The 17,091-nt window shown below is 36.8% G+C and overlaps 1 protein-coding gene across 1 annotated transcript in view; it reads right to left on the bottom strand.

Annotated features, from left to right (window-relative positions):
• Positions 1–4,222: 4,222 nt before the first annotated feature.
• The window catches only part of LOC123775067 (ubiquitin carboxyl-terminal hydrolase-like faf), a 73,838-nt gene continuing 60,969 nt past the window's right edge, over positions 4,223–17,091 (bottom strand). The window contains 7 exon segments of the mRNA XM_045769881.2: positions 4,223–6,874; positions 7,539–7,702; positions 8,752–8,874; positions 11,034–11,228; positions 11,983–12,137; positions 15,419–15,602; positions 15,604–15,649. Coding sequence (XP_045625837.1) covers positions 6,514–6,874; positions 7,539–7,702; positions 8,752–8,874; positions 11,034–11,228; positions 11,983–12,137; positions 15,419–15,602; positions 15,604–15,649 — 1,228 coding nt within the window. The 3' untranslated portion in view covers positions 4,223–6,513.

Raw genomic sequence — 17,091 nt, forward strand, 5'->3', positions numbered from 1 at the left:
TGAATGTTTGGAAAAATACCCGTGTAGGTGAGTAAAATATTGCAAAACAATGCATGCAGTATTTTGAATAGACACATTGGTTAAGCATACATCTGTTTCTACTGGACAAAGGCCAGATATGGCACCACAATATGGCACATAATGAACTGTCCTAGAATTTTACCAATCAAAGTTGGTTTCCATAAAAGATAGAACTACCAATATCCTGCGGAACATGGAAGTTCATATTCAGAACTCGGCTAACTTTGCTCTGTAGGCAAACTGGCACATTTGTAGCTCTTCTCTCTGATCTTGAGAAAGCATTTGACACTACTTGTAATGTAATATTGAAATGTAATATTTTATTTCAGTTACTTCCTTTTGAACCAAGGGGTAATTTATTGATATTCCTTCATAACTTTCTTTTTGTCCCCACTTTTAAAGGTGCATATAAGGACAATTTTCTCCTCTGTTTATCACCAATAAGAGGATGCTGCCTCTGGAAAAGAAAGTAATGACAACTTTAACACTAATGTTTAAGCACAAGAACATTCATTTGTTGGACTTGTGCATTTTTCTGTTTTTTTTTTTTTTTTTTTGCTGCTTAGTCAAGTAGAGTACAGTAATGCTAACCCCCCCTTTTTTTATAGATCTGTGTAAAACATTATTAATTGCAACATCAAGATCCTGCATAAATCTATAATTGCTTGTGATAGAGTAAACTATATCCCCCACAAGCTGGCAACCAAATTTCTCTCCTAGGCCGATTTCAGTGTCAGATCCACGGGCATCTGAGTGATACTGATCATTGTGCCTATTGCAAAGCATCAGTTTACAGTGGTCTGACCCCTGTAATACCATAATACAAAGATCATGATAGCCTCTTTCAAGTGCAGTTATGGACCTAAAGTTCAGCCTTACATCTTTGATAATTGTCACTGGAGCTTTAATAATATACAAAATCAAAGTTGGTCGGCGTCTGACACACGACTTGATAATGATCCAGGACAGACCAAAAAAGGTTTCATCTTTTGGCGTGCGGTTTGGTCATCAATATTGATCCCACATGTAGCCAGGACATTGTGCATAGTATAAATGAAGAATGTTAAAAGAATGCATGGCACATTTTGTTGGTACGTATTTATGAAATATACAATACAGGTACTGTGCCTGTATATTTTGAGAGATTAAATTAATTAAATGATATTGACAGCTGATGTGTAACAACAGCCATTGTTAATATTCAAAACTCCATAAACATGCCCCAGGCTCACTGGAAGAGGAAACAACATGATGAATATAAATATCACAAGTACCTGAACTAAAACATGTCTGAAGAAAATAAAGGAATGAAATCAATTTTTTTTTTAATTAAAGCAGAATAGGACAGGTAAGCAAAATGGTATCCCTAGGTCACAAATGGGGTCCAGATCAGCAAGTATCAACCCTTGAGCGGCAGTACAGCCTTGTCTACCTGGCACTACAAGTGACAGTAATAACTTAGGTATGTATCCCCAGTTCTGGACAATGTTGAACCCTACCATCCTCTGCAAGGATACAAGCCCCAGTACTAATCGAGTTATAACACAAATGCAGATGATATAACAAATAGCTTATGGGTATCCCAGAAATAAGTAAATTAGGTTGCCAACTTTTAAAGGGGCAATTCAGATGGTCAGGAAAGAAAGCAAAATGACGTGGAGGGTATACATATAATTTAGAAATGAATTATAGTACTGTACTTCCCTTAAAGTAAGACAACTGAGAAAGAGGATGAACTGGAACTGCTAAACCTTGTGCTCATCCAGCATGATCGATGTTTAGGGATCAAGATACAGTACGAGGAAGTGTGTTTCAGGGTTGAACTAGGAGGAAAACCTGCACAACAACTATGTAAATTTCTATAAATTCATGTTACTGTATAGTCCAAGTCATTTTACAGGTACAGTATTTAAACAAATTTATTTTGTTTTGCAATACTATAGTTGTCACCAGTTTCTAGCCACTTAAAAGTTATTAATGTTCTTAATAGACTCCCCCCTTCCCCACAAAAAAAAAAAAAACTATATAAAACTAATAGTACATGTCCAAGACATTTTATTAGCAAATAACAACAGTGTTCAATGATTTGTCTCTATACCGAGTCTTTAAATGGCAAAAGACGCCAAATATTTTTAAGGGAATTTTACTAGCATGACCTTGCATGTTATGGACTACTGCAGAAAATTGACTTAATTTCCATACTTAGACAACACTCATAACAGACCTGGGGCCAGATTCACGAAAGCACTTACGCAAGCACCTAGGAACGTGTACATCTTTCCTCAATCTATGACGGCTTTGGTTAAATTTATTAAACAGTTTACGAGCATGAAAACTTCCCATTCAACTGTTGTTATTGTTATAAACAGTCTTCTAGTGCTTCGGAGCTCATTAACTGTTTAATAATTGGAAACAAAGCCGCCAAAGATTGAGAAAAGATGTACAGGTTCGTAAGTGCTTTCGTAAGTGCTTTCGTGAATCTGGCCCCTGGTTCACAGATGTTTGTCTCAAGTGTTTTCTCAATACCACAGAGCATCAAGATTTTATATTAATGGACATAGTAATAAATACTTTTATTATTTAGTGGCATTTCATATTTTTAGACCTGTATTTTTCTCATCCTATTCATCTTGGAGAAACTCAAACCGGACATCCACCAACTGTAAACATCCATTATTAATAACATGCAAGGTAGCATGCCGGGAGCATTTTTAATCGATTTGAAGATTTCTTGCCAACTGAAAATGGAAGGCCAATTTTGGGATCAGATACCTTTTATAATACCATAATGCCACTTTCTAGGTCGCTAACCAAGTGTCATCATTCCGTAAGAACCATACACCACAATCAAACGAGAGAAATAAAATAAGATGACAAAAATTCCTTTTACATTTCAATGTTTCTTAACTATATTTGACAATTTATGGGCATTTTTGTTTTTTATTCTATGCCTGGTACAGGCACTAAATAGTTTGTTTTTTAAGGCACCCAATGCTCATCGACTGTATCAAGTGACTTTTGTAAACGTTACCTCTTACTGTAAACAAGCTATAGTCGTAAAAAAGGTTCAAAATCCACTATTTCACTATCAAAGGTGTAGTTAATTTTAAATAAAGTCATTTGTTGCCTGCCCATGTTTATGTATTTTAGTAGTTAGAATTTTAACAATTACTATTATCTTACACTTATTCAGTATGTCACAATGGGCCTTGCGGCTTTACTATGGAATTGCACACAATTTTAGTGAATTGTGTTAAGAGTAAGAATATCCTTCATTGTAGCCATGAATAATACAATTCAAATTTTGTTAACCAAATATTTTATATATGTAGTGTACAACCATTTATGAATAATGTTATTTATTCATATTCGAACTTGAGCATTACAGTACATTTATGGAAATTTTTTAACCGTCAGTCCTGTATGAAACATTTTTTGCTTATACTTTTTTAAAGTATAATTCAGCTTTATAACTTTGAACTTTTCTTTAACCTTCAAAATAAAAAGAAATTACAAATTATCTACCCATGAAGCACCTAGTCTTTTGACAAAATCTCTGCATGCACGCACACACATTCATCTATCATTCTATGAAATAACTGGCATGCCTACTCCAAAACATTTAGTAACTAGTAAAGTGTCTTGCATATCTATGTACTCAGTGCAAATGGTGCTGGTAACTTGTTTGTCTGTGAATGTGAATATACCAAAACCCTTCAAGACAATTACTTTACAATTTAACAGAAGGATGTATAAAATCTTTGCACCCTTGACATGTATTCCATTTTCTCAAACTGCTAAAACTGTGGATTATTACCTACAGATAATTTCAAGTCATGTGGTTATCCAATTTAAAAAAAAAAAAAAAAATAAAATCCTTAGTATATTGTTATTTATTCAGTTATATTGCAAATGAATTACTTTAGCTTTACATCTGATTTTAAGGAGAGCTTATTAGTACAAAATAAGCACCAAGACCATGCAGATGGGAAGCAATACTCAGGTTCTGAAACAGTCTGTACTGCAGCTTCATGTTTGTGATGTAATAAAAAAAAAAAAAATCTAGCACATGGAAAAAAAAAATATATATATATTGAAACTTGATTAATAAAGATTGGATGCACTTACATATGAATATTTGAGACGTAAATACTGCAATGAACTAATAAATAATGTGCTTTGGAAGTTGGGAAAAACCTGGTAAAATCTTTAAGTTATATTTTAGCATAATCAGCCATACAGTAATAAATTAATGTGAATCCTAACACAAATGAAAGAGAAAAATAAGCACTGGTTTTATTTTAGACACAAAAGCATAATGTTGAAGAAAAAAGGGTATTGGCATAAAAATAAATCTGTTAAATGATTTCAATAAAAAAGTGCTTAGTTTCAATTAAATTATATCTTATACAGTGATATACAAGTATTCTCTGGTGCTTTACAATTAATGACAAGGTAGTAACATGAAAATACTACATCATACACTGTTTACATGTCTTCACAATTTTCATATAATCACAGTTGGTGGCAGCAAATGTATAATGAAAAAATATAACCAATTGATAAACCCCCACCTACTGTCATTCAAATATTAAATGTATGTAATATATAAGTTTTTGAATTTACAGAACAACCACACACTTCCCAATAGCATTTTTTTCAGTATTCAAACTTGAGGTCCTTAAAACAAAAAAGGCATCTGTGTGGGAAACCTATAATACATTAGTAGGCAAACAAGACAGTAACAAGCAGATGCATGAGGCTGGATCAGCTCCTAAGATGGTGATTGACTGCTACCACTAGTTCCACTCCAAACTGCTTTATCATTAATAGAAACAGGGGAACTAACAAAAGTTTCCATACAAAAAAATCTATCGTCACAAAAGGTGGTTACACCTGGGCAGCAGCAGCACATGTCTTGGCTCACAGACAACAAGCAGGAATTGTGAGCTTCGGCACCATTACAACCTTTAGCGAAGCCAAATCCTTGATGCATTTCTCGTGTGCTGGTATCAAAGAAATGTAGTCAAAATGTTGACTCGCCAAAAAAGTTGTAACAAGCTAACTACTCACAATGATACAAGAGTCGCATTACTCCCGGGCTAAACAAAAAAGATGCTCGGGCAACTGGTGCAGGATGTGACTTAAAACGCTGGTCAGCAAAGAGTAATATTCAATTGTAGATAATGTTGGAGTATCAAATGTATCTAGGATATGGATTCTTACACAGCTCATTTTCCAAACCATGGCATCAATAGCAGTAAACAAATTCCATGCCAGTGTTTGCCAGAATCCAAACATACCACAAAATTTAACTATGGAATTCAAGCTTTGAGCCTCACTGTTCCTAAAATATTTTGTTCATGGATAACTGGTATTTCATTTCACAGGCACTGCCTCAATCCCACTACAAAAAATTCACTAAACTAGTGAGACTGGTTCTTAAAACATTGCACATTGCAACAGCAGACGATGTACACGAAGGCTCACTGTGCTGCTCCATCTTCAAGGTGGCTCACATTTTCTTGGCACTTGGCTTAGAGGTGCCACCGTGCTTTTTTTTTTAATAAATGGCCCATGTGTGGTTCTACAACACCTGAATGCATTACCATATGTTAATGTTCAGCAAGCAGGTGTTGCCTATAAAGGCCGAGACAAAAGAGCAGACTGGTTCAGGAGCTTCTGCTACTCACTGCTTGACTAGTCACTTGTGCAGTCATCAGTACATACACGTTAAAACTTGTTAAGTAAATACTGAATTAAGCACATCATTGGAAGTGTATTTTTTTTTTTTAGGACATTACTCAGAAAAAAAAGGGCAAAATTTTTAAGAATACAACACATAGACTTTTTAGTTTCTGAAAAAAGAATTTCAAGGACTGAATTTTAAAAGCCACTTGCTACAGAAATCAGGGTGCAACAATGTAGGTATTTGAATTCCATAATTGCCAGTAGGTACATGGTTTCTTTTGTTTCCCACCCTCCACAGTTCACTCATACTTGCCTTACTTGGTAGTTTCCACATAATCCATGGTGACATTCACGACTGACTTTCCACATCAAAGTTCTGCTGTGAATGTGTGGTCACCAGTCACATGAAGAATATGGAGGGTCCCAACATTCACTTTGAGCAGAAGGAACATTCTTCTCACAGCAATACAAATCACTGCCACTCTTATTTACAATCATATATATATATTTTTCATTATAAATAGCAGAACATCCACTTCAAGCCATTATGGCATCCACCACTAAAAAATATCTGAATAATGCAGTGGATTATCCTTGTACAGATTCTGTAAAGGTACTCGTGAGAATCCACACATTTCTCATTGCTCGTTATTTCTTGCAATGACACCTCTGTGACCTTTCTGTGAGTTTTCCAAAAACAAAAATTGCTTTTATTTCAGAAGCTCCCAATGTGTATAAATTCAATTAACATTCTAATATAATTTATTTTCAATTTAAAGTCAGTTGCATCTGTAAATAAAATTAGTTTTCCTGGGTACTGTCCTGCACTGAGGGCTGGGAATTTGGAGTTAATTGAGGGGATGGCGTGGTCTTATTTGGGCCACCTGTACTGCTGGTGCTACTGTTGATGGTGCTACAAGTACTGCTGCTACTACTCGTGCTGGTAATGTTGGCATTGGTGATGGTAGATTGTGGTCCTCCTGGCGTACTGGTAGCATTGACAGCCATTGTGGTACTAGTACTTGGTGTACCTACTAGGCAGGTAGTGGCTGTGGTGGCTGTAGTTGGAATGGTGGTGGGGGAGTTAAGAGCAGTACTGGCCTCTGTGTTCCCACTGCTGCTCCCACTACTGCTGCTAACTGTTACTGATCCACCACTATGGCTGAAATATCAACAATAAATATTGGTTAACATGCAGGAGAGTATGGCACCCTTCAATAGTTAATAATTATTGGCCTTAAATGTGAATGTAAAATCTATGGTGCAACAAAGCGCTTTAGGGAAGAGATTTTAGCCTTACATTATGTAAAACGACTGTAAAAAACCATGATACCTGTCATAATAATGTCACTGTATTGGAAAACTGTTCCAAGAAACTGGAAAAGAAAAAATACTGCAAATACAGTACAAGAAAATTTAAAAAAGTCATCCATCTCGGACAATAAACGTTCCGATAATGCTATGCTATATAGCCGTAATAGCTTGGTGCGTTCTCCTCATAACTCCCTCTGATTATGCTGAAACACGTCATCTGATTGCTATTCATAAACATTCATACACAGTATTGTACCCAGTATTGCACTGCTGCTATTGTGCATAATCTATTATAAATACACTTTTGCTTTTGCATTTATTCTCTAGTTATAGTTATAACCAAACTTAGTTATAACCCAATGTGAAACCATTATAAAAAAAAAAAATCACATCATTGAGCAGCCTCGGGAGCCCAGAACATTTTTGGTTGGAAATAACACAGTAGGCCAGACCGCTAAAGTGTTAAAATAACCTCATTCAAAATATAAAACGTTAAGAAAACTTTGCATTACCTTCTATTCTGGCTGCTTGCTGGAGAATCTTTAGTTGTAAAATTTAGTTGTGAACTAGAAGGTTGTGGTCCTGAGGTAGGTGGTAATTTTTGCTGTTGTGGCTGCTGTGGGGCTTGCTGTTGTGGCTGCTGTTGTGGTTGCTGTTGTGGCGGCTGCGTTTGTAACTGATACGACAGATTATCAAAGTCAGAAGTAATCATACAAAAAATATATGGACAGGGCTATGGACAAATTAATATTAAATGAGTTGGAGTGAAGTGTATCTGCTAACATTTATGAATAGTCTAATTATTGCCAATCCACACCCTATAGGGTTTTTCCATTTAACTACAGATATGAATTATAAATCCTACCGTGATTTGCTCCTAGGGATCTATCCTTTTATCCTAAAAGTATTCCTCTTTTTGTATGAACACAGGTCTAGCATTGCTTCTAGGTCTACTCAATTTTCCTCTCATTGGTTTCAGGACACGTTCCCTCAACAAGTGGTCGTTATATGATCTAATTTTACTTAATGTACCAGGAAGGGTGGTGGGTGGTGGTAGGGGAATGGGGGGATGGAGTTACAAACGACCACCTACAGTACTATCATCTTGTCTTGAACCTTCTCCAATCACATTTTAGTTCTCATGTGTTGGTCATCACTGTCCTCATTATTCCCCTCAAAACTCTAGTATAGCTGTATTAGCAGAGAGTTGCGGAGGTGTGAATACACGCAGAGATGAGCAACCAAAATGTAAAAGTGTTGCTTTAGCATCATCTACCGACTTACATCCATAGCACATTTAAGCCAAATCTACTCTTAATAACCGACAAGTGTACTAAATAATTAAATGATAGGTTTAGATGCCCTTTTGAAATTGTTATCAAATATATCATATATAATAAAGCTAATAATTTTTTTATAAAGCTTCTTAATTAATCTAACAATTGGTGTAAATTAAATGAATTGTAAAGATACAACCATTTATAAACAGTTTTTGAGTTGATAAATTAAATTAATTATTTATATGAACAGCCAAGAAGTATATACAAAGACAAGGGCCTTGAGTGTAGTGAATTCAATACAAATCCCCCACAGTCTGGATATATATTTTACTATTAAAAAAACCTAACTGTAAAAGTTTTACAACACAGCAAAAGTACATCTTAATTTAATCCCTAACTGAAGACTGAATGAAATGAGAAACAATGACTTCGTATATACGTTTACCCCTGGCTGCTGCTGCTGTGGCTGTGGTTGCTGTGGCTGCCCTGGTTCAGATCCAGGAGGAAGAGGAGCCACTTCTTCTGGAACAGCAACTTCTGCTTCTTCACATTCTTCTGGTTCAGGCTCCTGTATTCAATAGCATTAAACACATCAGGCAAGCTATAACATGCATTTTCATTACAATTTTCCCGACTGACACGAGATGGTTCAACATCAGCTTAAAAGTAGTAAGAATATCGTAAAAGAAATTTGTAGATATTACATCACCCATCCATTTGTAGCCTAACACCATATATCATGGATATACAGTAGTACTGCACTCCAACAACTGTCTGCAGCAGCAAAACATCACCTCCAGATAGGAAAGTACAGTACTCACATAAAGGGCCACAGGTGGAAACTGAAAATCCAAATGAACCAAGAGACAAGAATTTGTTCAGTGTCAGTAGTTAACAGAGTCCAACAGGCTCAGGAACCTCTACACTAGTTGATTTAGAGTTAAGAGTACCACAGGGTTCAGTTCTAGCAACAGTGATGTTCATTATCTAGAGATATAAACGATCTACCTGATGGAAGACAATGATATGAATATGTTTGTTGAAGCAGCCAAGAAACTAGGAAAAAATGGGAACTTAAATGATTGCCATACCTTTTACAAAGACCTGGACAAAATAAGTGTATGGAGCACCACTTGGCAAATATAATTTAAATGTGAATAAATGCCATGTTTTTGGAATGTGGAATAGGAGAACAGAGACCCCATACAACCTATAAATTATGTGAGAAATCTTTAAAGAATTCTGATAAAGATCTAGGGGAGGTTCTAGATAGAAAACCATAACCCGAGGACCACAAAGAACATCGCACAAGGAGCCCATGCTATACTTTCTAACGTCAGAATTGCTTTTAAATAGATTGATGGCGAAATACTAAAGAAATTGTTCACAATTTTTGTTAGACCAAAGCTGGAATATGCAGGGGTTGTATGGTGCCCATATCTTAAGACGCGCATGAACAAAGTGGAAAAGGTGCAGACATATGCAACTAAATGGCTCCTAGAACTGAAGGACAAGAGCTACGAGGAGAGGTTAGAGGCATTAAATATGCAAAAAATAGAAGCTAGAAGAAAAAGAGGCGATATGATCACCACGTACAAAATAGTAATGGGAATCGATAAAATTGATAGGGAAGAATTCCCAAGACCTGGAACTTCAAGAACAAGAGGTCATAGATTTAAACAACCAAACAAAGCTGTTGAAGAAATATAAGAAAATTTACTTTCGTAAACAGAGTGGTAGATGGTTGGAACAAGTTAGGCGAGAAGGTGGTGGAGGCCAAAACTGTCAATAATTTCACAGCGTTGGATGACAAGAGTGCTGGGAAGATGGGACACCACGAGCGTAGCTCTCATCCAGTAACTATGCCGCTTGAGGTTACACTTTGGTAATTACACCAGCTGATCTTCCTGGCCGTCCTCTCTTACATTCAGTCACCCACACCCAAAGTATCTTATCACTTGTTCAACATGCCCAAACCATCTCGGGACACTTTTTATCGGGAAAAGGGCAAAACACCTGATCTTTACCTGTGTTCAAAGTTCACTCGGTTCTACAAATCCACTACCCAAAGAACACCAGTTCTGTTTGTCAATTACTCTTACACTTCAAATTCGTGCTAGCTACATTCTACTATAGAGCCCAGAAAGGTTCAGAAACCTGTACACCGGTCGATTGATAGTTGAGAGGCAGGACCAAAGAGCCGAAGCTCAACCTCCGCAAGCACAACTAGGCGAGTAAAACTAGACGAGTACTATATGTTATATATAATCCAAGCTTTTTTTCTAATACTCACATGCACCACCACTATCCCATGCCTTATGTCATATTTTCCACATCCATATTTCTTTTATACTTTAACTCATTTTTGTCAAGTTTTACCCTGCTTTCACCTTGATCAGCAATCCATCAATTTGAAAGGGTACCTTCAATGCCTACTGCTCCATAAAATTATTATAATGTTATTTGTTACATTGCCTTTTAATCACTTTAAATCTTACTCTATAAACTTTACTCTGGAAAACTGGTTCTTATACAGTAAAGCTTCAGCTTTATTCAAACTACTTACTATAACTTCATACTTGGTCATTGATTTTGTTTACTGTATTTAAAGAAACCATATAAAGTGTAATAGTATTATTTTCGTGTTACTGTATGTTCTCGATAATAGCTGGTGTTAAATAATCTGGTATAAGCAGTCAAATTTCTAAAATTAGAGGAACAACTTACATCTTCAGGACACAACTCGTAAGCCTTTTCCAAAGTCGACCGTGCACTCGGTGAACGCTCCAAGAAGTAACCATTACTCGTTTCATTGCTCTGTGCCGGCGGAGACCAATTGTTGAACCCATACTGTTGGTTGGCCGCATACGGACGTCTATCCAACTCGTCATTCAGCCAATCCACAGCCCAGGTCCACTTGCGCTGAAAAGCAAGTGGCACATACTATACATCCCTAATACGAGAGACATTACCTAGCTTCAAGTCAACACACCTGATGAAAATTCAGTTAATCAAATGACATCGATTTTTGTATTTAAAGCAACCATGACAAATCATCTCGCTCCCGATACTTAGATTCGGTAAATTATCACCTACCATTTTTAAGACCTGGCTATATAAATCCAAGACCCTTGAACACTGCATTACCACAACACTCCAAACAACTGTCACTATTTAAAAACCTGATGTTATTATTGTACTAATGGAATATTAATATTATTCGGCAGTAGCATCACATCACCAGGAACATTACTAGATACAAAAAATTGAACCATTTACAATTTCAAATGTCACTGCTTTCAGTAAATGCAATTATAGAAACACACACACACACACACACAAAAAAAAAAAGATTGGATAGTCATTAAAATCCAAGAAACACAAACTATTGTATTTTCTTTCCATCTATCAGATTTGATGCCACTTCCACAATACACTTGTGCAGCAAATTTGATGCTACTTCTACAATACACTCATACTACAAATACTCCCTGTATGAGTGATTGCATTTTTCCTTTCCCCACCTTCAGGCAGGTCAATCTACTTTTCCCTTATCAATTAATGTATGGTTAATAAATATAATGGAAAAACTTAATCCTACCATGGGAACCTATGCCCAATTCATCTGTACACACCCACACACTAAGAAAAAAAATGCCGGTAGTAAAATCCATACCTTTAGATCACCATTGGAGTGTAACATCTGTTGAGCAGCCAAACAAGAAGTGAAGAGTGCTACCATACATTTTATACACTGATACGCTCGTTTCTGGTAGTGGTTTTTACTTCGCTGGATTGTATCAAATAAGCCCTCGCGGTCATCAGGAATTCCTAATAAACAATGAGACAAAATTAAACCAATATTATTACTATTCAATTAAAGAGGCATGTTTTTTTTTTTTTTAAACCTTAATTTTCAGAAATATTATGCAGCATTTCAGGACTCTACTGTAAAATTTCCTTCAAGAAATATTATTACTGTATTTTAAAGCATACATGTTTTACAGTAACAGTGGCTGAATGGGTGGTGGAATGTTGACAAGTGACTTCATGCTAATGCACTCTTGTATGCACATGTGCTTACCAATTAGCATTTACCTATCAATGACAGTGGGGAAGTAACGTCTAGGCCCTTCTGACCACTCGTCTAGCCTTTTCTACTGGGTGCACATTTAAATATTCTGACAATTCTATACTGCATTTACTCTTGCACTGGCATATGGAGTTGGCATTCACATCTTTCAGTGCGTTCTGCTTGTTGAACATTCATAATGAGTACATTTTAATCATTCTTCAACTCCCTAACATTTCCAATTTCTACTGATATTTTGTCGTCATATATTCACTCAGTTTACAGAGGCAGTCATTCATTGTCTATTACCCTCAGTATCTTGTGTTGTGTTCACATTAGCCTCTGCTTTCTTGTCCTCTAGGCTTGTTGAACTGCATTATCTTATAACCTGTCCTCACAGTCTTGCAAAACGTAGTGGTTTCCAAAAAATTTCCTTTCATGCCGAATGAAATAATAGATTTCAAGGTGGTGGTACAGTGAAATCTCGGTTGCCGTACGTCCCTCTTTACAATTTTTTGGGGTTACAAGCTCAATTTCTTCATAAAATTTGAATTGGTTTACAAGCTTTGCCTTGCTTTGCGAGTTTGTTGATACACATGGGTTGACCAAGCACGTGGTTCCTGGTGGCACGGGTGACTGCACATTCCATTTACCAGTTCCTCCCACCTAGTGACAATCATGCTTGAATTCTTTGTAAAGAATTTCATTGTTTTTCAGTATTTTTGGTTTTGAAACCAAAATAATAATTATATACAGTACCACACAGCATGAATCCCAAGTAAGTCAGTGGTAAGGTTCAGTGGTAATGTGAGGACGACCATAGAAGAAAAACAAGTCTCTGGAAAGATTCTTAGTGAGAAACAAGCAGTGAGCCACAACCAGGTCCAAGTGGTATGCAGGCCAAACTGTAGGAGAGTACCCCAGAGAAGTCATCACTGCCTGATGACTCCCCTTCCAAACACTAACACCTCTCCTCCTCACCCCCCCCCCTCTTTGCCATCTCATATGCCAACAAATATAATCAATAAAGGTAAGCTATAACTTGTACATATTATAGTACAAAATATTTGTATGCATCATGTATGAAATGTATTTTGAAGTTAATATTTTTGGGAGTGTGGAACGGATCAATTCAATTTACATTTCTTATGGGAAACTTTGTTTTGGTTTACAAGGCATCTCTGGGAATGGATTAAATTTGAAAACCAAGGTACCACTGTACTGATCTAATATAAGGTGTGTAAAGTGTCTGTATCAAGACCGTGTTCAGATTCCTACACAACATTGTTATCTTTGCCAACTTTCCATATGGGACCTTCTAGTGTTAATGCTCCATTTCTGTCCAGTGAAGTCAGTTTCTCATCCAATTTCCATAATGTACTTTTACTCTTGTATTTGTTGGAAAGAACTACCTAGCAACCTGCACCTATTTGTCTGCACATTATAGGAGTTTGTTCAGGTCCTCGTGCAGCACTCTACAATCCGTATTTTTTACTTTTCTCATTTCCTATGTGCTGCCTGCAAATACGGTCATGCATGAACATGCTACCTACACTAGATCATTTACAGACACTAACAACAGCAGTCTCCAGAGGCTCCATCATTCTCTTCCAGAGTACATTCTCCAGAATTTTTCAAGGCTCCATGTTATTAACATTGGTCTACAGTTTCGACTTGAGAATGGCCAGGACGGACCGAAACATCGTCGTACCTTCATTTTCTAGCGAGTGGATTGGTCAACATACTTCGCCACGTTAGTGAGATTCATCGCCTGCATTGGTCTACAGCTTAGTTCTTCCGGTCTGTGTCTGTTCCCTTTCTTTAATACTGGAACTACATTTGCCTAACACCACTATGTACAACACCACTATGCATCACCTTGGCCTGGCCTTTTTCATTAGCTTCAACAGTTTACCATTCTTATTACCTTCTCCATTTCTTGCTACTTAATCACATATTTACTTTTATCTTTAGTCCAGTTTCCTATGAGACTCGCTGCGAGTAGTAACGTACTCTTTTGTAGGCTCATTATCCTTCTTTACCCGTTCTTGGTCTGGCCATTTTTGCAGTTCAAGTATGTAATCAAACTACAGTGCAGTTGTTACTGGATCCCAGTGTTGCAGCTCGGTATCAACCTCCTTCCGTCTGAACACTAGACCCAGCACTGCTTGTGGATTATTTCTCTATACTGTAATTAAAGTCTGAGAATTAGATTATATTTTGTTCACCTTGCCATGTTGCCATCTTATCCACATCCTTCAAGAGGTTTTTCTTATTCTTGATGTCTTCCTGGGTCTCGTGTTGAGCAAAGGGTTGGTGTATGATCACTGGCACTAAGCATATTGTCCAGTAGATTGTGTCCCCCCTGGTATTCCATCAAAACTCTAGTGTGGTTTTAGCAACAAAGCCAATTCATCTCCCTATTAGCTCTACACTGTCTTTACCAATTACCTACCAAGTTACTCAAAACCATATTTCCTAATACATTTGTAAGCTCTCATAATTTGATGCCGTCTTTTCCATGTCTGTTCTTGTAGCACTAATGCCTTGTTTGTAATTCCATCTGCATTTGTGCACATTAATACTATTCCTCTCTAATGGTTGTCTATGGCTCTTGTACAAATTCCCTCCACTAGACGGAAAATACGGGTTCCAGCTGAACACCGAGCAGCTGAGAAGGGATAGGTTCGTTGAGTCATACCTGCATATTATCTTGAGGTTATCTTGAGATGATTTCGGGGCTTTAGTGTCCCCTCGGCCCTGGTCCTCGACCAGGCCTCCACTCCCAGGAAGCAGCCCGTGACAGCTGACTAACACCCAGGTACCTATTTACTGCTAGGTAACAGGGGCATAGGGTGAAAGAAACTCTGCCCATTGTTTCTAGCCGGCGCCCGGGATCGAACCCGGGACCACAGGATCACAGTCCAGCGTGCTGTCCGCTCGGCCGACCGGCTCCCTTGCATATTGCATTATGCTAATTTAAAACAGGGGTTTTAAGTATGGTAATGGAAGAAATGGAGAGTGCATGAATTATACAAACCTTTAAGTGCATTGTGAATTCGATGATTCTGCCAGGAGTCGTCGAGCAATAGCATGTGCAAAAGAAGGTCAAGGTATGGTCGCAGTTCATATGTGTAGGAATATGCAATCTGCCAAAGTAGTTCTGATAGCACAGTTGAAGAGAAGAGAGGGTTTTCCCAACAACAAAATTTGAGTAATTTAACCTGTATCTTCAGAATTATTTGCATCCTCAATGATCTTCTTGACATATCTGTGCCGAAAAACGAGAATACATATTACAAAATACATATAAAGTTGAATGATTAATCAGTCCAGTCTAATCAGTTCCCATGACAAACTTAGAAAATACAGTATAGTACTATTTTGAACAGCAGAATCAGGTACACTATGGACAAATAGTACAGAGACTCATCTATAAAACTAAATATCACCAAGGTGGATTGCATTGAGTTTAGAAGGTTTTAACATCTGCTGGAAAACTGTCTTGTGTACAAAATGACCTGCATTCTTGATACACACCAATGAAATGCATTAAGTGCATTTCACCAATTTCAGACTGAAATTGAATACCTCCAGGTAATTATGAATATTATACATTTACTTGAATTATACATACAACAATGAGGACTGCACTGGCAAGAATATGCAAGTGAGAATTTGGGAATGAACTAAAAGTAGATAGACCAGACGTTAAGAGAAACAATTTTAAACTATAATATGAAGTAGAAAACAAGCCAAATATTAAGCAGTAGAGCCATGCAAAAGTGGCAAATGTAAATATTAACAGTGGCATGAATACAAAAGGAACCGTCACTGGCAGGTACATTAACTCAGACTAGAGCCATAATTAGGTGTACAGGAAGCTTCTTGTAGTCTTACTTCACAGTGCTATACAGCACTGTAAGAACTCAGCATTTGGGATTTCGGTAACCCAAATCTCAGAGTACTCTGAATGAATTTGCTAAAGTTTTCTACCATTTGTGTACTTTTTAATCAGAATAGGAATTTGGGCTAAAAACCTACACAGAACAAGAACCCTAAATAAATTAGAGTTAGCGTGTTTGACTTTTTAACTAATAGAAATTCTGCTTGCTGTGATTTCTACTGATTCAGAAACCAGAATATTTATTCAAGATTCAAATTTATTCATTTTTAACATTCCTCGTAAAGAAAAAGTTGGCCAACTCAATTGTTTGGCTAGCTTGAATGGGGGCGGGCCCTATATACTTCAGATTATAGAGCATAGACAATGCAACAAAGAAAAATGATTTAATTGGTTTCAAATTCAATAGCCCACTTATCTGAAAATTATTGTATGCATGCCTATATTTATTGTAGTCTGCATACCCACCAATCATTAAAACTTTAACCAAGCATTTGTAATGATCTATAAAGCACAAAATGTATTGCAGATTATGAGTCACAATAACATGGCTGAAGATATGACCAAACCACACATTGGAAAATGAAGAAGCGACGACATTTTGGTCTGTCCTATTTGACAGTGATCCAGGATGAAGCGAGATGTCGACGTCATCTTAATTTTTTCATGTGTGGTTTTTTCATAAAATGTATTTATATGATGCTTCTCACTCATTACTGATATTCATTATTGAAGTCAATGTTAAACAAAATTTGTTTAGCTTTACAAACTTGTTTACATCTATAGTAATAAAATTCTCTTTCCAGTGG

Source organism: Procambarus clarkii, chromosome 92, assembly GCF_040958095.1.
Source record: "Procambarus clarkii isolate CNS0578487 chromosome 92, FALCON_Pclarkii_2.0, whole genome shotgun sequence".
In the NCBI taxonomy this organism is placed as follows: Eukaryota; Metazoa; Arthropoda; class Malacostraca; order Decapoda; family Cambaridae; genus Procambarus; species Procambarus clarkii.